Raw genomic sequence first — 19621 nt, 5'->3', positions numbered from 1 at the left:
AGGGAAATGGCCGTCGCGAAGTAGGTCGTTCTACCTTTACCAGTACCTAAACGACAGTCACCACCACGACCTCCACCACCACCACCACCACGACCACCACCACCACCACCACCACCACCACCACCACCACGACCTCCACGACCCTCACGCAGCAGGAAGCCCAGTTAGTCAAGAAGAAAAGTGGAAAAAGACGACCACCACCACTACTACGACTACTACTTCTATTAACACCCCTAGGAGAGAGAGAGAGAGAGAGAGAGAGAGAGAGAGAGAGATGTTATGATTATCTTACCCTGAACTGACGACAAACACACACACACACACACACACACACACACACACACACACACACACACACACACACACACACACACACACACACACACACACACACACACACACACCATCGGATCCTTAGTCTTGGCATCTAGTCTGCATCATAACCACCACCTTGACCCGCGCCACTGATGGGGGAGGCTGTGGTGTGTTGGGGACGGTTGGGGAGGGATTTGAGTATGTTTGGGTGTATTGGGGAGGAATAAGGAAGCATTGGGTATATTAGGCCTGTGTTGGGGAGGGGTTGGGAAGCGTTGGGGTATGTTGGGGTGTGGGGGAGACTTGTGGTATATTTTAGTGGATCAAGAAGTGGTGGGAATGTTGTCGAGGTTTTAGAAGGGTTGGGGAATGTTTGGGAAGGATTGAGAATGTTATAGAGGGTTGGAGTGGGTTCGGAAAGGTTAGAAAGGGTTGGAATTGGTTAGAAAAGGGTTAGAAGGATGGCGAGGAGTTGCTTAGCGTTTTGGAGGGTTGGGGAGGGTTGAGAATTGCTTTGGACGAATGCCATCTCGGTGCAGTGGATCTGGAGGAGGAGGAGGAGGAGGAGGAGGGAGGGAGGGAGGGAGGAGGGGCGATTCCACAAAATTCAAGGTTGCTGGTTTCTTTTTTTTTTTCCTTCTTTTTAAGTCTCTCTTTCTCAGAAGATTGACTTTTTTGAGAAGTGGCAACAACGGCGGCGGCGGCGATGGCGGCGGTGGTGGCGGTGGCGGCGGTGGCGGCGGTGGCGGCCTACTTTATTATTTTCATTTACTTTTTTTCGTGATTTCTTGGACTTGTATCTCTCTCTCTCTCTCTCTCTCTCTCTCTCTCTCTCTCTCTCTCTCTCTCTCTCTCTCTCTCTCTCTCTCTCTCTCTCTCTCTCTCTCTCTCTCTCTCTCTCTCTCTCTCTCTCTCTCTCTCTCTCTCTCTCTCTCTCTCTCTCTCTCTCTCTCTCTCTCTCTCTGTCTGTCTGTCTGTGTGTCTGTCTGTCTGTCTCAATCTCTCTCTCCCTTGTTATTATTATTACATTTTCCACTTCTTGTTCTTGTTCCTTTTGTGTTTGTTCCTCTTGCTCTTTTTATTCATTTTTTTTTGTATCATTACTTTAGTTGGTGTTGGTAATGTTCTTTGCTATTATTACCACCACCACCACCACCACCACCACCACCACCCAATACCCTGGTGCCTTCATTTCTCTCAGGCATTTAATATCTTCACTCTCGCTGGACATTTTTGCAGCCTTAACTGTTGGCCGTTTGAGAAGCTGCCTTTGCCACGGGGCCATTGTGAGGCGGGCGAGGCGAGCTAGAGTACCATTGGGGAGTGAGGCGCAGTAAGCCATCGCCACCAATGCTCCCATGGCCGTCTCTTGCAAGCCCCCCTGAGCACTTTTCCGCGTGAATAACTGCACGGTCTCTAACTCCACTCCCTCCACCTCGCTTGTCTGAATAGATTAAATTTTGCCTCTTCTGAATCAAGTCATTTACACTCTGAAACTCGCCTTTTGTCCTGAAGGAGTGAAGGAGGAGGGAGTGTAGGGCCTGCTTCTTATCCCCACCTTCCTTTTCCCACTCCCAATGTCACAGGGAGGGTGCAGGGAGTGATAGAGTGTAGGACCTGCCTCGTATCCCCACCACCTTCTACTCCCACTCCGCAGGTCACAGGGAGGGTGGAGGGCCCGCTTCGTATCCCCACCCCCAGTCTCCCTCTCTCCCAGGTTGTCACAGCATCCGTGGGGGGCGGGGTATCCTTCCGCTCTCCATTCTGCAGGAGATGTCCTCTCGCGCCATCATTTTTCCACCCCTGGCACCTCATTACCAATCCCTTCCTTCCCCTCCCCCTCCCTCTCCCTCTCTTTCTCCCTCTCCCTCTCCCTTTCCTCCGCCTCATCTCTCCCACGTCTCTTTCCTTTCCGGTCTCTTCCTGCTGGTGTCTTTGTCTCCTCGCTCACCATTACGTGTCTCTTGTGTGTATCTGTGTGTGTCTGTCTGTGTCCGTGTGTGCATCTCTTTAATCCCACGATCCGGTAATATTTCTCACATTGTTCAGGTGTGTCCGTGTGTCCGTGTGTCCGTGTGTCCATGGTAGGGAGTGACGCAGAGGTGCCCCTGACCTCCGCAGCGGGGAGGGTCTAGTATGGAGTATAGCAGGGAGTAAGTTAGTGCAGTGGAGAGGGACGGTTTAAAATTATGGGAGTCATCAGCCGTGCATAATGTATAGCTTCATGAGCACTGGAATTGTAGGTCGAGTGGGGACAGAGAGAGAGAGAGAGAGAGAGAGAGAGAGAGAGGTACCCCAGCCGATTAATTGGGGTGTGCTAGGTTGGTAGTAGGGTTTAAAGCTGCCTGGCTTATAACACAGAGGTAAGCCTGGTTGTGATTATTCTCTTAGGCTTGAGTTGTGGAGGGATACTGGGTGGTGGTGGTGGTGGTGGTGGTGGTGGTGGTGGTGGTGCAAGGGAAGGGTTTAAAAGTATGCCTGTGTTTTGAGTCTTTTTCTCAAACCCTACGGCGTCAGCTGAGGTTATTACAGGGCTTTTTGTGTCCCGCCGTCAGTTTAGGATCATTTGACAACGCTGAGAGAGAGAGAGAGAGAGAGAGAGAGAGAGAGAGAGAGGGGGGGGATAACATTTCTTTCTTGTTCTAGTTCTCTCTCTCTCTCTCTCTCTCTCTCTCTCTCTCTCTCTCTCTCTCTCTCTCTCTCTCTCTCTCTCTCTCTCTCTCTCTCTCTCTCTCTCTCTCTATCATCCGTTTCACAACAGTAGATTCACCGTGTTTCCAGTTTCCCTCACTCACACAGCCGAGTATATTCCCCTCGGTGGTCTAACTCCCCATGGTCTCCTCTCCCCTCGTCGCTTCCCCTCACCTTTGTCCTCCCCTCCCCTCCTTTTTTTCCCCCTTTTCTTTCGGTCTCGTTCCCTCAGCCTCTTTCCCCGACCCCTCCTACCTTTCTGTTGGCTTCTTTCCACTCCCAGTCTTTTTCCCCTCTCTCATTTCCCCTCTCCCTTTTCCCTCTCTATTCAGTTCCAGTCTAACCTTCGTCCTTCCCGCCCGTCTGCGCCGCCCACCCGTCCCACCTCGTTCAGCTCGTTTCCTCCCCTTCCACCGCCCTCTCTTTCAACTCTCTCTCTCTCTCTCTCTCTCTCTCTCTCTCTCTCTCTCTCTCTCTCTCTCTCTCTCTCTCTCTCTCTCTCTCTCTCTCTCTCGTCCCAGCTCTCTTCCAGCAGAATTGAGAAAGATAATCAGTTCTCTTACATTAAAACTCAGAAACTTTATACTTTTTGTCATTTTTTATCGATACTTTTTGCAATCTTGGGTAAAAGTTAATCCTTATTACTTTTTTTTTTTGTGTGTGTTATTAGGATGATTTCTTTGTGTGTTTTTTAAGTTAGTGATGCTTTTTTTTTCTTTTATTTTTGCCTTTTTGTGGTTTTGTGACGCTTGGTGGACTTGCTATCGACCTTTGGAGTGGCAGGAGTGATGGTGGTTGTGGTTTATGTGCATTGAGGCGTGTAATGTGTGTGTGTGTGTGTGTGTGTGTGTGTGTGTGTGTGTGTGTGTGTGTGTGTGTGTGTGTGTGTGTTGGAGTGTGAGCAAGTGGCGGGTACGTCATACACAGACAGAAGGAACAGAGAGAGAGAGAGAGAGAGAGAGAGAGAGAGAGAGAGAGAGAGAGAGAGAGAGAGAGAGAGAGAGAGAGAGAGAGACGTACCACTGTCACTTTTGAAGACGATAGCAACATCCACGTAGCAACATTCGGTATCACGACACACACACACACACACACACACACACACACACACACACACACACACACACACACACACACACACACACACACACACACACACACACACACACACACAGTAAGAACATGATCAATACCTTAGTTCCGCATTACATAAACAACATCACCACCACCACCACCACCACCACCACCACAACAACAACAACAACAACAACAACAACAACAACAACAACAGGGACACAAGTAAGCAGTAATAAGTAACCATAAACATAAACACTCCTACTCAGCAACTCATAAGTGTGAAATGTGTCTCTTGTCTTGCTGTTCTTGCTTCTGCTGCCGCTCTGGGACTGTAGACCTCACCACCACCACCACCACCACCACCACCACCACCACCACCACCACCACCACCACCACCACCACCACCACCACCACCACCACCACCACCACCTGACGTAACACACTATATATTGTTGGAATGATGGGAATGTAGCTTATCACCACAGCAACACCACACCACTGGGCTACACCACACCACACTTATCATGAGCTTACCACATATTTAATGGCCTAACACATAATAGATTAGCTCAGATAGATAGATAGATAGATAGATAAATAGATAAGTAGATAGATAGACAGGTAGAAAGATAGATAGATAGACAGACAGATATACAGACAAAAAGACACACACACACACACACACACACACACACACACACACACACACACACACACACACACACACACACACACACACACACACGCATCTTTCTATCTCCAGACCACATCTACATAAAATAAGAGAGGAGGAGAGAAAAGTATGTGGAAAAATAAGTAAATAAAAAAAAAATGAAGAATCTTAAAGGAGAGGAGGAGAAATGCGGCGTGAATTCGTGGTAAAATGTTCTTCTCTTCTATTTTGGTGCGTTTGGATTCTTTGCACAACACGATAACACCACACAGGAGAGGAATCGAAACCTTTATATGTTGTATCCAATAGCGTTTGTATGAATTGTGAGTTTTTACGTCGCCAGAGAGAGAGAGAGAGAGAGAGAGAGAGAGAGAGAGAGAGAGAGAGAGAGAGAGAGAGAAATTAAAGCTAATGGAATCATCCTAAGAGTTTAAAAGCACTTTCTGGGCACTTAATGAAAAGAAGATGGGAAAAAAAGAAAGAATAAAAGAGAGCGAAAGAATAAAAGAAAGAAGAGAAAGAAATAGAAGAATGGACACGAATAAAAGAAGAAAAGCATTTAATTGAGCACTTCATAAAAAAAAAATAGAAAAAAGAGCAAAAAAAAGGAAGAAACAAAAGAATAGACAGGAATTAAAGAAGAAAGATGAAAAAAAGAGACAGAAAAGAAAAAAAGAAGGAAAGACACGAACAGAAGAATAGACAGGAATAAAAAGAAAGATGAAAAAAGAGACAGAAGAGAAAAAAAAGGAAGACACGAATTAGTGAAGAGAAACCACTTGCTAAACACTCGATGAAAAGAATATAAAGAAAAAAAAAAAAAAGAAAGAGAAAAAAATAAACACGAATTTGAGAAGAGAAACCACTTACTTACCAAATCACGAGAAATAAAAAGAAGAAAAGAAGAAAAAGAGAGAACAGATGAAGGAAGAGAGAGAGACAGGTATGAATGAAAGAAGAGGAAGAGTGACGCAGAATACATGACTAAAATCACTCTTTCTCATATGCAATCACTCTATTAAAAGAGGAATGAATCAAATCTTTACAAGCACTGATGAGAAATAAGGTTTAAAAATGGATGTTACAATTGATATACTGTAGAACTCGAGTCGTAGCTGAGCCGCCGTGGTACAGTGGAACCATGCATGCTTTGGGGTCCGAGGGGTCTCCAAGCGCACGGGTTCGAATCCTGTCCACGGTCCGAGTGTAGGTTGGGCTTCCTCTCCCGGGGCTACGGTTTCCTAGCGGGTGGGCTTCGAGATAGGAGGTACCACATAAATTCCCGTGAAAAACCCACATGGTATAAATAAAAAAAAGAGTCGTTGCTGAGTCGTTAGTGGTCAAGGAAAGATGAACGAAATAGTAGCGAAAGATTGTGAATAAGAATGAAAGAAAAAGAAAACAGCAAATCTAAAATGTAATAGTTCCCTTCCTCGTTTTTAGTGTTTTTTTTTTTTTATTACTCCAGTGACAAAATTTCATCAGATAAGAATGATAAGAAGAAATATTGACTGTAAATATAAGATGTAATACTCTCCCTTCTCGTTTTTAGTTTTGTTCATTGCTCTAGTGACAAATTATATCATATAATAATAAGGAAAAAAAGTAAAAAAGAAAAAAAAATGTGTATATATATAGAATGCTCTTAAAAAAAATAGTAAATCTGAAATATAATACCTTCCCTTCTCGTTTATAGTCTTTTTCTTTGCTCCAGTGACAAATTACATCAAATAATAATAATAAGCAAAAAAAAAAAAAAATCAAACAAAAGAAAGATTACTTGTATATATATAAATAGAATCCCCTCCATCTCTTTTCCCAGTCAATCCATTCCTTACTCTTCCTGAACACGACAAAAATAACTCGTGGTTTCCTAAAATAGACGATATTTATAGAAGAAATTCACTGTTTTTTGCTGATACTTTTTTTTTTTCCTTTTGTGTTTTTGGCAGATGTTTTTAACTCGACCAAGAGAGAGAGAGAGAGAGAGAGAGAGAGAGAGAGAGAGAGAGAGAGACTTGACTTATTGACGTAGCGTTTCAAGGTGACGTAAGGAGAAAGGAAAGAGGAATATAGGGAGGAAGTCGAAATGCAGGAAAGGAGTAAGAGAGAAAGAGAAAATTGGAGTAAAAAAGGAAGGGGAGAGATAGGTGAGGGAAGTGTTAGATTTGTGCACGAGGTAATATTCTCTCTCTCTCTCTCTCTCTCTCTCTCTCTCTCTCTCTCTCTCTCTCTCTCTCTCTCTCTCTCTCTCTCTCTCTCTCTGTTTCATTATGTATATGAACGAACATTTCAAAGGTTTATTGCGTCTTCTATTTTGTAACATGTGATGGGAACGTGTGTGTGTGTGTGTGTGCGTGTGCGTGTGCGTGTGCGTGTGCGTGTGCGTGTGCGTGTGCGCGTGCGTGTGTGTGCTTCTACGTATTAGTGTCAGCTTTGTTATTTATTTCAGACGTAAAGAAAGACGGAAAAAAAAAGAGAAAAATTCAACTCCACTCTCCTTCCTGTTGTGAGATAATGCTCGTGAAGGAACAGCTGGCGTATCAAGATGTAGTTTAGTTCTTCTGTCTTCACGTTCCCTGCCTCTCCTCGCCCCTGTGAGGCGTAAAGTTACTCAAAGACATTCCCCTCCAGCGCGTCAGTATCGCCTCGTCTTTTCGCTTCAGACTCCAGCTGTATAAAGACATCTTTCGTTGGTGCCGAGTCTTTATTTTTGTTCCTTTATTTCATTAGCTACAGCGAAGAAACACGCACACACACACACACACTCTCTCTCTCTCTCTCTCTCTCTCTCTCTCTCTCTCTCTCTCTCTCTCTCTCTCTCTCTCTCTCTCTCTCTCTCTCTCTCTCTCTCTCTCTCTCTCTCGAAGCAGCGTGTCGCCTCTCAGACGTGATCCGCGTTGCTGAGTGTGCTCAATAGATGGCGGGGCTTCAGGCGGGCTTGAGATAAGTTGTTGTGGGTGTGTGGGTGGGTGGGTGGGCAGGTTGGGACTAGGGAGTGTAAGGTAAAGGGAAGGAGGAAAGCAAGAGAGGGATGAAGGGAAGGAGAGCAATTGAGGTAAAAAGGGTGGGAAGGAAAGAAGAAAGGGAGGAAGTAAGAGATGCTGGTAAGGAGGGAGGGAGCCAAAGTAGAAGGAAGGGAGGTCGTCACGGTGAGTTTGTTGTGATCATGTTTTATTTGTGCCGCGTGGTGCCTGTGGCTGGTAGTGGCGGTGCCGTTAGTGGCGTGGTGGTGTGGTGTGCCGGGCCGTCAGGACACAGGCGGCGGTGCAGTGTAGTGGGTGCGGCGTTGCACTGTGCTCTTGTTCCTTGTTACAGCGAGTAACACGGAACTGCTGGTGTAGTGTGACGCGGTGCGGGACTTGGCGTGTCTCTGCAGTGGTAGTGGCGTGCGTGTTTGCATGGCCTCCCTCGGGGCTGCCTGTGTGGTGATGTGCTGTCACCTTGAGCCGCGCCAGACAGTGTGCGCGGTGATGTCATAATATGAACAGACAAGCTCATTGCGACGACAGTGTTCATTGGTCAGTATTTCTTTGCAGGTTCCACAGAGACACTGTACTTGAAACATTGTTGTGGAGTGTTCCGTGCCGTGAGTGTGCGGCTGTGTGTTTGTATGTGTGCTTATATGTGAGGCGTGGCCGTGCAGCGTGACCCAGCATGCTGTCCGCGGCTACCCCTCTGCCCTCCCTAAACCGGGCCGGGGCAGAGCGCCGTTCACGCCCCTGAGTGCCCTTTTCTGCCCTGGTGGAGGACCCTGCTGGTGGGGGCGGCACTGGCCGGTGTGGGGTGCTGCCCAAGGACGGAGGGGCAGGGGCGGTGACGATGGTGGTGTGCGATGGGTGACGGGCGGCCGTGGTGGGCGGGCCCGCGCCGCGTGCGCCGCGTGCACGGCCTCCAGCTGCCGCTCCACCCGCAGCAGGTGCTGGCGTGGCTGGTGATGGTGAGCTTCACCTCCCTCATGTACGGCGCCGTCCTCCCCGCCCTCCACTCTCGCCTGGCCTTACCCCTTGCACTGGTCACCGGCGTGGTCTTCGTCGTTCACGTCTTCACACACGCCCTCGCCCTTGCCCTGGACCCTGCTGACCCGCAGCTGAGGGCGCGCAAGGACCGCCAGCAGGTGCCGGAGTTTGATCGCAACGTGCACAGTCATGTGATTGAGAACGGTCGGTGCCACCTGTGCAACATAACGATCACCTCCAGCAGGACCAAGCACTGCAGCGCCTGCAATAAATGTGTGGACGTGTTCGACCACCACTGTAAGTGGCTGAACCACTGCGTGGGTCGCCGCAACTACCGTATCTTTCTGGCCTGCGTCCTGACAGCCATCCTGGCCTGCCTCTTAGTTATGGGGACCTGCCTCGCCGAGATTGTTCTCTATTACTTTAAGAAGGAGTACTTGTCCCCGTGGGAAGAACCGAGACCCCAGCAGGCCACGCAGCGGAGGTCTGGAGCTGGCGACGACGATGACGACGACGCCTCCCTCACGTGCTCTGAGGGGGCGCCTTACTGCCACTTCTCCATCTTTGGTGCTCTGGTCTACGACGGCGCCTTCATCGGGCTGCTGTCAACGTTGTTCTCCGTGGCCTTGGTGGCGGAGGTCTTGCTGGTACACCTCGCGGCCTTCCATGCCTACATCATATTCCTGGGCTTCACCACTTACGAGTACATCCGCGGCCACCACCTGCGAGGCTCAAACTCGGCGCACTCCTTCAGCACTTACGGGCGGGACGGCGCCGCGGAGAGGGAGGGCGCCGTGTGTGGCTGGGCGGTGACTCGGCGAGCACCAAACAACCAGATCACTCCCTCCTCCACCACCGACACCGCCCTTCTGTCCACCGTATCCGTCGATTCCCTCAACACCACCACCACAGCCATCAGGTCTCCCCGGTCTTCCGCTGCCTCCACACCTGGACTCTCCCCCACAACGCCTTCAGAGGACGCTCGGTCCCCGGGGGTGGGGAAGAGCCCCCACCACGGCCAGACCTCACGCCTCCAGCCGCAGCAACAGGGCGGGCGGGGCGTGTCCAACATGGTGTCGCCTACTAACACGGCACCCAGGACGCCCCCGGCTCGGATCTCGTCAGTACCGCAGCTGCCGCAGATCCAATCCGTGCGGTCCAGGGCGCAGATGCGCTCCCTGAGCCGCACGGTGTCCTCTGCGGTGAGCGAATTCTCGGTGGAGGAGGAGGGTGAGGTGCGAGCGATGCCTCTGCCTCGTCCCAGGCCCTCGCGGCGCCGCGTCCGCTCCAGCATCGCGCCGCACCTGTCCCCCATCAAGGAGTGCGACCAGACGGTGCCCAGTCCACCCACCGTGCGTGCCATCCGTGAGGAGACCAGTGGCACCCCCAGTCCTGCTGCCAGTCCCGCCCACAGTCCGGGCCGCAGCCCGCGGGCCAGTCCGGGGCGCGTCCCTCACACGCCCACCAAGGTGAGTCCTTTGGTGGGCGGCGCTGACGTGACGCGGCGCGCCAACGGGCACAGCGTGATCAGTCGAGTGAAGATGAACGGCACGGCGGGTGACACTAACAGTTACTATGGAAGGACCATCTCGCTGCCCAGTGGCAACAGCGGCGCGGCGGCAGGAGAGGGCGGACCGGAGGGTGGCAGTGGCGTGTCGCAGAGCCCCAAGAGCACCGCGGTCACCTCCCAGTCCTGTCTGGCGCGCGCCGCGCAGCCCCAGAACGGCGAGGCGACTCACGTGGAGCTGCACATGTAGCACGGGGTGATCCGCGCCTCGTCCGCGGTTCCCTCGGTGAATGTGACTCGTCTGTGACACAAACATATTGAACTGGCCTTTGACATTCATACTGATGCTCATGACACTTTTATTACTGCCAAAATATTTTAAAGAGGAACTGGCAATTTGATGCTAATATAGTATATTCTTATGTGGAAACAGTGAGACTGGTGAACCGCGTGCCGTGGCGGCGGCGACACTTGCGAGTGTTACTCTGTGGACCAGATGTGAGTCGTGCCAACGCTCTTTCCGGTGCCCGACCGATGCTTCCTGCTGGCGGGCAGCGGCGCCAAGGGCTGCCCGCCGGTTCTTCTCTTCACTGACCGATGCACCGTTTCGCCCGTGCCAACCTCTCCTAGTGTGTGTAGGCAGCAGTCCCTCCCGCCAGCTTCACTAGGCACGTGTAGAGTAGGTGGCGTCGGGCTCCGCTGCATCATCCCTCGCGCTGCATCGTCCTGGCGGAGGCTGAGGCGCCACCCAGGGGAGGAGTGCCGCCGGGTAGCTGCTCCCTCACCAACAGTTCCAGTGTCCTCCTCGAGGCCCCGTGACGCTGGAGAGGCCGCGCCTCGCTGGTTGAACCTTTGGTCAGGACTCCATCACAAGGCAATAGTTTATCTTGATTCTCTCACATAAAACTAAGACCGACACACGTGACACATGACCTGCGGCCGCTGAACCTTGAGTGTGTGTAGGTACAACGGCAGACATCCCCACCCCCCTTCCCCTCACGACACACACACACACACACACACACACACACACACACACACACACACACACACACACACACACACACACACACACACACACACACACACACACACACACAGGCAAAGTGCAGCTGTTTAAGGGACCTAACATTCGTGGGTTTAAGGCAATAATTATAATATTTCATCTTAATCTCGAGTCACTGGACCATGCAAGGCAAGTGAATGGTTTGGTGAAGTGGTGCACGAACCACCCTGACACTTTCCGTTCCTTTCAAAGATGCCCCACCGCTCCTTCAGTCCCCATTAAAATCACTCTCTACTATTGAAAACCACTTCATTCCTACGTCAAAACATGTCCTTCAACTCCCCCATACCCTTACAAGCCCCACCACTCCGTCACCAGCGCTAGGAAGAACACTCCCGCGCCCCCACAAAGGCAGTTTAAGCACCACTACAGACTCTCTCCAGGCTCACAACTGCCCCTTCTCTTCTTTCCCATTGTTCATCTTTAAAGACTTGATTAACATTCCCAGTCTTGAAAAATGCCTCCAACCATCAGTCGTAACTCTTCCTATTCTTCTCCTGCTTCTTCTTCTTCTTCGTCTTCGTCTTTTTCACACAAGTTGAACGCTTCCGAAAGGGGAAAGTCAAGATGTTCAAGGTAGGACATTTGATTTCCTGTTTTTCCTTTACAATTTATGGCCAAATGTTAAAGAGAAATAGTTTTTTTTTTAAGGTTTTTGTGTTTTTCTCTTCATCCTTCGTTTTATGAGAATAATATTGATCCTCTTAACACCCCCCCCCCAGTAACTTGTCACGCTTCAAGACTCGCACTTACTCTTCTAGAACCCTTTCACACTTCAGGACTCACTCTCAATACATATACCTCACATTTTTACCCAGTAAGCAAAATCTGGCAACTAAGTAGAGAATCTTTGAAAAACACTGAACTGGAGGACTCAGACACCACTCTCTCACATCCCTCTTCACTCTGAGCTCTCCCTTAACGCCACAAAGTTTTCTTCCCTCCACCGCTCACCCCCGGCCAGTTTTTTCCTTCTATTTCACACTCAAAGACACGCACAGGAATCTGGAATTTTACACGTAGAATGCGGTGACGAAGCCAAACCAAGATGACAGAGTGGCAGAAGGAAGAAAAAAGTAACAGACGGAGTAGTAGAAGTAGAAAGATTGACAGAAAGAAGGTAGTGAGTAGCAAGAAGAGAAGGATTAACAAAAGCAACAGAAGGAAGGCAGAATAAGTAGCAGATGGAGTGGTAGAAGTAGAAAGAGTAGCAGAAGTTGTAGCAGAATGAAGGTAGAGTAGCAAGAAAAGAAGAATTAACAGTAACAAAAGAAGGAAGGTAGAGGGGAAGAGGTGGTCCAGTACCCGTCTGTCTACGTGCTGGAACCAAACAATAACAGTTAATATGAGTCTTAGACCTTAAATGTACGCAGCACATCTCTATTCTTCCTCCTTCTTGGTCCGTGTTTTGAAATGTTCTGCACTCTCACCTTGACTATTTTCAAATGCCACAGAGATGATAAGCCGGGTTGAAAAGAGTGTTTCTCCTGTCAATAATGTAGAGATCTTGTTAATCTGTCAATAGAACCACAAAAACACCCTTAGAAACCCGTGTATCTTCAAATAGAGGCTTTTGAATGTAGCAGAGGTGGATGGCGCGGATGTGTTTCATAACGTGGCCCTTTGTCTCTATATGTGGTGGTGCATTCCATCTCTGTTTGTCGTTTCCTAAGAGTTTCGTTCACATTGCTAGTTTATATGGTAATCTGAACGCCTTTGTCCCTTCCCGTGTTGGCGACGCAGTAAACAGAAAGTGAATGAGCCTCGACACGCATATTGAGAGACGCGAAGCTGCCACAGTGATGCGCCGCGATGAAGGAAAAGCAAACGAGTGAAAGAAAATAGGAAAGTAAAGGGCTCTTGTGTGCACCACGTCGTAAGTCTTGAAGGTTATATTTGTGTAGAGTTTTGTGATTATAGATGGTGATGTCCACGCCCCAGGTGCTGAATTGTTATTGGTGGGTTGTTGGGTTGTTAATGCTGTAACTTGGTGATGTCACGAGTCTATGGAAGCTGATTGGTGGAGTTCCTGAGGGTGACGCTGTGGGTGTACGTGTGTGTGTCCGTGTGTGTGTCCGTATGTGTGATTAGCTCTTCATTTCTTCTCTGTGGTATTGTTGACTGGTGATTAGTGATTAGTGATTAGTGATTCGTGAACGTTCCTGTTGATTGGTGTGGTGATGTGGTGAGAGGGAAGGATGGTTTGTTAGTGATTAGGGATTGGCTGTTTGGGGGGATTGGAAACGGATGATTAACTGCCTTTTTGAGGATTAGAGACATAACTGGACAGTTCTCCGAAGATTGGAGACATGATTAGACCGTTTTTTTGAGGACTGGGAGATGATTGGACAGGTTTTTGAGGATTTGAAACATGATTAGACAGTTTTTCGAAGATTGGGACATGATTGGACAGGGTTTTGAGGAATGGAAACATGATTGGACAGGTTTTCGAGGACTGGAGACATGATTAGACAGTTTTTTGAGGTCTGGACACTCGTGATTGGACAAATTTTGATGGTGACAACTTGATTCTTGATTGGACAACTGCTGCTGCTGACTGAATGCACGTGACATTTGATTGGGTGTTTGAAGGGACTGGTGATTGGCAAAAACAAACTCCAAACTCGCATTAGCTTATGTATTGATTGATTTTCTTTTAAGTTTTAGTATTTTTTCTCACTCCATCTTGTTAGTGGTCTTCTTCCAACAAATATTTAGACAAGTGTGTGATTATTATTATTATTATTTTTTTTTTTATGCAGGAGGGAAGCCAGCCAAGGGTAACTGAATATTGAAAAAAAGGCCCACTTGAGTGCTGGTTCCCTAAAATTAGTAAAGAATTAGCCAAAATTAAGGAGCATTATGTCTTGAAACTTCCCTCTTGATAAAGTTTACATAATTTCCTATCACCTTTTCCTGCCAGTGGTCGTTTAAGATTATATTCGAAACTTCATGTGATTGTTTTAAGAGATTCATTTCCTCCATTCGTTTGATATCAGTTGGGTCTTCAAATTATTATCTTGACATCGACGTGAATATTTTGTTGATAAAGGTTAATTTCCTCTTTTCCTCCTAGTGGTCTCTTAAGATGATTATTCAGATTTCCTCTTCCTTGTTGTCAGTTGTCTCTTAAAATAATTATCTAGACATGGCGTGAATATTTTGTTAATTTTTGCCTTTTCCCCTTAGTTGTCTGAAGGTTATTTTCATTTCCTCACTCTTTTTGTTGTCAGTTGTCTCTTAAAATAATTATCTAGACATGGCGTGAATATTTTGTCGATAAAGATTAATTTCCTCTCACGTTTTCCTCTAGTTGTCTTTTAAGATTATTTTGATTTCCTCTTTCCTTTTGCTGTCACTTGTCTCTTCAAATAATTATCTTGACAGACACGTGATTGTTCTGTTGATAAAGGTTAAATTTCCTCTCTTTTTCCCTGCCAGTGGTCTCTTCAAGTCATTCTCTAATTATGTCCCAGATTGTTTTCATTGACTTCAGAAATCACTCATTTTGGTCTCACTGTTGTCTTAATCTCTTCAGTACCAGGACGCGTTTTCATATTCATTCTAGTTACTATTTGACGATTTTATACAGCTTCAGAAACATATTTTGGGATTAGAATAGCAAAAGACTCTGGCCATTAATCTTTTGACCTCCATATGCCTTCATAATGCAAATAAAATTGTCTAATTGTATCCAAAAAAATCAAGGTAAAAATGCGTCTCATTATTGAAGGGGTTAAAAATTATTCTCTAAATTTGCCCCGGATTGTTTTGCTGAGCCTGAGGTGAAGCCGTGTCGATCAGAGGGATTATTTATAAAAGACTAATGAATTAATAGGTAATGACAGCCTTGTGCAACCTTGAGGTGATTATTTCTGTTCCCGCGGTGACTTACTGAGTGTTTCCTGCGCCCTAATTAAGACTTGACCTCATATTCACGCGGCGAGCGAAGTAGTTTGTTGAGTCGCCGCTAGGTGGATCTCTCGAGACGGCCTGGCCAACACTCTGCTTGTTTTGTGGAATTAGTAATGCTGGGAAATTATTTGAATCAGATTTGTTTTTTCTTCCTTTATTAGTTTTTGCTTTGTTTTGTTTTGTTTTCATGGGAAGTTTTTTTTTTTTTTTTTTTTTTTTTACGTATTCAGAACATTTTGTGTACATTGTTTCTTACTTTCGAAACAAGTTATTTAAATTCACTGCATATTCCACATGCTCTGAACAATTTGTATAAATTTTCTTACTTTCAAAACTGCTTATTGAAATCCTCTCTATTTACCTTCTCTCCACGAAGCTAACCTAACTTTTACATCTAAACTTCTTGCCTGTTATAGAAGTTAGCCATCTTGCATAATATCGTGAAACGTGTATTTTTAAAAGCTCTCACAACTTAATGTCCACAACTCATACATTCATTAGCATTACCAGGAAGGTGACTCGAGCTGCTGCCTAATGACCGCTATTATTTATTGGTGCTCGGGGCGGGAGTGTGCAGTCAATACTCCCGCGACCACCGTGACCTTGCACCGCCAAGGCAACGCTGCCAATAAATAAAGCACCTTCTATTTATCGCGCCCGCCTCGCCGCCATATTGACAGCCATTCACAGAACCAGCCTCACTTCGGCACCATTACCATAACAAACTCATCCACACACCAGGCACCACTTACTAAAATATTCTGTTTATACCTGACGAAATGGAGAACACGAGAACACATCCTGACGAACTGAACAACACGAGAACGCCATTACCGTAAAACATCTTGACTCGTTACTGGTGTTTAGAATTCATTGGTTAACTGCAGAACACTCTCACGCCAACATGACCTTAACATTAATCTCCTCTGAGCAATTAGTAATGTCTTTATATCGGATGATGTGAAGAACATATGAATATTGCCATAACATCTATCTCTTCACATCTTGAGTTCAGTTCACTTCGAGTACTGAGTTACACCTTTTCCTGATGAACAATAGAACGCGGGGGAAAGACTGTCAGTGGTGAAAAGAAAGGAAAAGCTTGTTAGTCTATCGTTAAAAAAAAATAATAATAATATAATATAACTTGATAGATTGATAAGAACTCCATTTCACACAAGATGAACAACAGATCGCGAGAAAAGAAAAATGGTCAGTGGTGAAAAGAAAGGAAAAAGCTTGTTAGTCTATCGTTAACAAAAAAAAAAAACAATAACAATAATAAAATGTAAAATCTTCATAGACTGATAAAAACTCCATATCACACAAGCTTTCCTGATGTCACTTTCATGTTAACTATAGAGGATTGGAACAGATCAAGCCAGTCTACCTATCGATGGCGCAGGAGACTCATCCCTTCCCAGACTTCATATTAGACTAATGGAAGAATTTATTTCTAAGGCGATAAATTATACAGCGCGGGAATAGGTTGTGCTGGCCAGGTATTGATCTTCAGCTGGAGCTCCGCGGGTTGGCACGTGGATGGGGTCTTACCTGTACTAACCTGGGACTCACCTGGGTAGTCAGGGTTAGGTAAGTGGCTAGTTGCTGTGGAGACCGTCACTGGAACTTATTTGGACTCAATTTAAACCCATCAGGATTCTTTTAGACTCATATGGACTCAAAGTTGCATTTTCTTGAAGGATTTGAACTTAGTTGGACACAATTTAAATCTTCCAAGACTTTTTCGGGCTCGTTTTAATTCACGTGTGCTTCATTAATTCAACGTGGGCCTCGACTCTGCCTGAACACTGCTGGACCTAATCTAGACCACCTGGACTCTACCTGAACACTCTTGAACTGAATTTGAACCTTCTTGTATTCATTTGGACTCATTCTGGACTTATCCGAAATCTCGTGGACTGTTTTATATTAATGTTGAAGGGAAGGGGAGAGGGCGAGCGTGGTTGTCGTGTCCTGTGGTTGCGAGGAATTGTTGTCGTTGTTGTTATTGTTGTTATTGTATGGTTGTTATTGTTATGAAGTGGTGTCACCCTGAGAGTCACCCTCAGGAGAGCCGGGAGATGGATCGGGTGAGGCACGGAAGGCTAGAGGCGTGAGGCTGGAGGAGTAGGTGGGGGAGGGGCGGGGGCCACTCCTCCCAGTAGTCAGTAGCCGCCTTAGAGCAAGTCTGTAGATGGTGCCTGCTTCGGTAGCTGCATACACAAGCCGCTAGGAACTAGAGTAGCCGTCGGGTTGTGTTTGTCGTGACTCGTGACAGTGTGGTGGGTAGCTCAGCGGGCCGCGGCTCTGTGCCCGCCCCGCGTATCTAGTTGTGTAGTCAGCAGCAGCAGCAGCAGCAGCAGCAGCTTTACTACAGTTAGTGATTGTTATCGTCGTAGAGAAGTGACCCTTTGTAGAAAGTGAAACCCCCCGTAACTTTATATCGGATGGGCAGATTCCTGTGATAGCTGTCTCCTTTCTTCCCTCAGCGGCACACGTCCCTTGCGGCGCGTCCTGCTCCGTGGCGCCGCTGTAGTTCTCTCCCCACGGGATAGGTTATTATGTCTTCGATCTCACCTGCGGGCGGCGGCGAGGCTCTCCGCGGCGCGAGGAGTGAGCGTGAGGCCAAGGATGGCACCAGTACCCGCGAGAATACGACACCGGCCAGGCAAACACACAGACCACGAAACTTTGGCTTAATAAATATTTTTGGTGGAATAAAGCTCCATAAATTCTCCCCAAAATCAGGAGGAGAATTTATAGTCAACGGCCTATAAATTCTGGTTATTACCTCCGAGATGAGAAAAATGGCGGTGTTTCATTATAAACTCAACAAACTCAGGCCTTGATAGTTTATCACCAACTTCCTATCACTGTTGGGTGCGGAAACCAAGCAAAATGCTGCTCACCGTGACCTCCCGAGCCTCACTCTCACGCCTGGTGGTGCGGGAGCCACCGTCAGGGCCAGCACAGGTCGAGGCCTGGCGCGGTGTGCCGGTTGCCGCCGCGCTGGAGCCGCAAGGTCCTTCTAACCCAGATATCTCGAGCCATATCAGCGATCACTTGCCTTAACGGGCGCATCAGCCACTTCCTGCACATCAGTGAACTCAGTCAGCCTCAACACTCCCTTGGTTGGTTGGTCAGGTACTTTTACCGCGTGGATTGTTTCTCTTCCTTTTTTTATATATATATTTTTTCGGCATGTTCCTGGTCACTGTTCTGGCGTGTTTACCCTTCTGTGTGGTGAGCTGCCTCCCTCTCTGCTGGGGCGGTCACTCTCTTGTCTTTTTTTTTTTTTTTTGCCTTCATGAATTAAAAAAAAGTACAAATATGTATTAATTAGCTCCAGGACTGTTGCTGCTGCCACCACCACCACCACCACCACCACCACTTCTGCCTCCGCCACTTCCATTGGGACATAATAAGTGGGATGCTCAATTGTTTGAACGTGATGGGGACGCCACAGGAATCCACATGATGGTGTTTCACGGTTGTAATGGCGCGGTGTTAGTGGTGGTGCTTGTAACCGTTGTGTTTTGGGAGAGGGTAGTGAGTGCAATGGTGGTGGTGGTGGTGGTGGTGGTGGTGGTGGTGGTGGTGGAGGAGTGGCGGCGGCTTGTACCTCACCGCTCTCCTCTCCGCCAGGCGATCGTCAGGAGTGACCAAGAGCTCTGTGGAGAATAACTTAATTTATGTGCCAACTTTTTTACTTACTAATTTTAGACATTCTCGGAAGCATGGTAGCGTCACGGCATTTAGTTCCAAATTCAGTCCTTTTTGTGTAGTTGACCAATGTAGTCACGGCACACGACGCAGCGACAAGCGAGACACACACTTGGCGACGTGGCGGCCCGGCCGGCATGGTAGCGAGGCCGGGCCCGCCAGCGGCCCGCTCAACACTCCGCCAACCCGACCCGGTTTATCCTAACACTGAGAATGAGGGTTTTGTATCATATCGTTTTGTAAAGATGTAAACTATTGCCGTTCTGAAGGACTGAGACATGTAACTACTTTGAATAATAAAGTTCAAAACTCCTTGTTGGTGTTATTGCCCCCTTCCCCCAACACTTCCAGCAGCTCCAGGCCAGCAGCAGCAACAGCAGCGGCACACACACTGTCTGCGCCGTGCCTGGCCTAGATAGCCGCCTATTCAAAAGTTTAAATTGAAAAAAAAGAAGAAAGATGCATTTTGTTTAGTGGGCCATGCACGCCATAGATCAGGCGCAGATTGAGATCTCTCTGTGCCATGAAAACTCTCTTGGAGGAAGCAGACACAGACAGAATGAGACTCTGGACGGCGGCGCCGCGAGGCTGGGGGTCCCTGGCGGCGTCTGGCTCAAAATGGAGCGGAACAGCGAGGCGGCGCCATCCGCCCTTACCTGAGGCCGTCGCTTTGAAGTTATACCGCTTTGTGT

At 47.7% G+C, this 19621-nt stretch overlaps 2 protein-coding genes across 2 annotated transcripts in view; both read left to right on the top strand.

The window, feature by feature from the left end:
- The window catches only part of LOC123512265 (tRNA-dihydrouridine(16/17) synthase [NAD(P)(+)]-like), an 87604-nt gene that overhangs the window by 49749 nt on the left and 18234 nt on the right, over nt 1–19621 (top strand).
- LOC123512263 (palmitoyltransferase ZDHHC1-like) lies at nt 7886–19241 on the top strand. The gene has a single exon (XM_045268547.1). The coding sequence runs from the start codon at nt 8592–8594 to the stop codon at nt 10470–10472; it is 1881 nt and encodes a 626-aa protein (XP_045124482.1). The 5' UTR covers nt 7886–8591; the 3' UTR covers nt 10473–19241.

This window comes from Portunus trituberculatus, chromosome 33 (genome assembly GCF_017591435.1).
Source record: "Portunus trituberculatus isolate SZX2019 chromosome 33, ASM1759143v1, whole genome shotgun sequence".
NCBI lineage: Eukaryota > Metazoa > Arthropoda > Malacostraca > Decapoda > Portunidae > Portunus > Portunus trituberculatus.
The sequence above is the reverse complement of the archived record's forward strand: the minus strand, read 5'-3'. Positions and strand labels throughout refer to the sequence as shown.

Excerpts from the sequence above, each read along its gene's own strand:
- LOC123512263 (XM_045268547.1), top strand. The coding sequence starts at position 8,592 with ATGGGTGACGGGCGGCCGTGGTGGGCGGGCCCGCGCCGCGTGCGCCGC.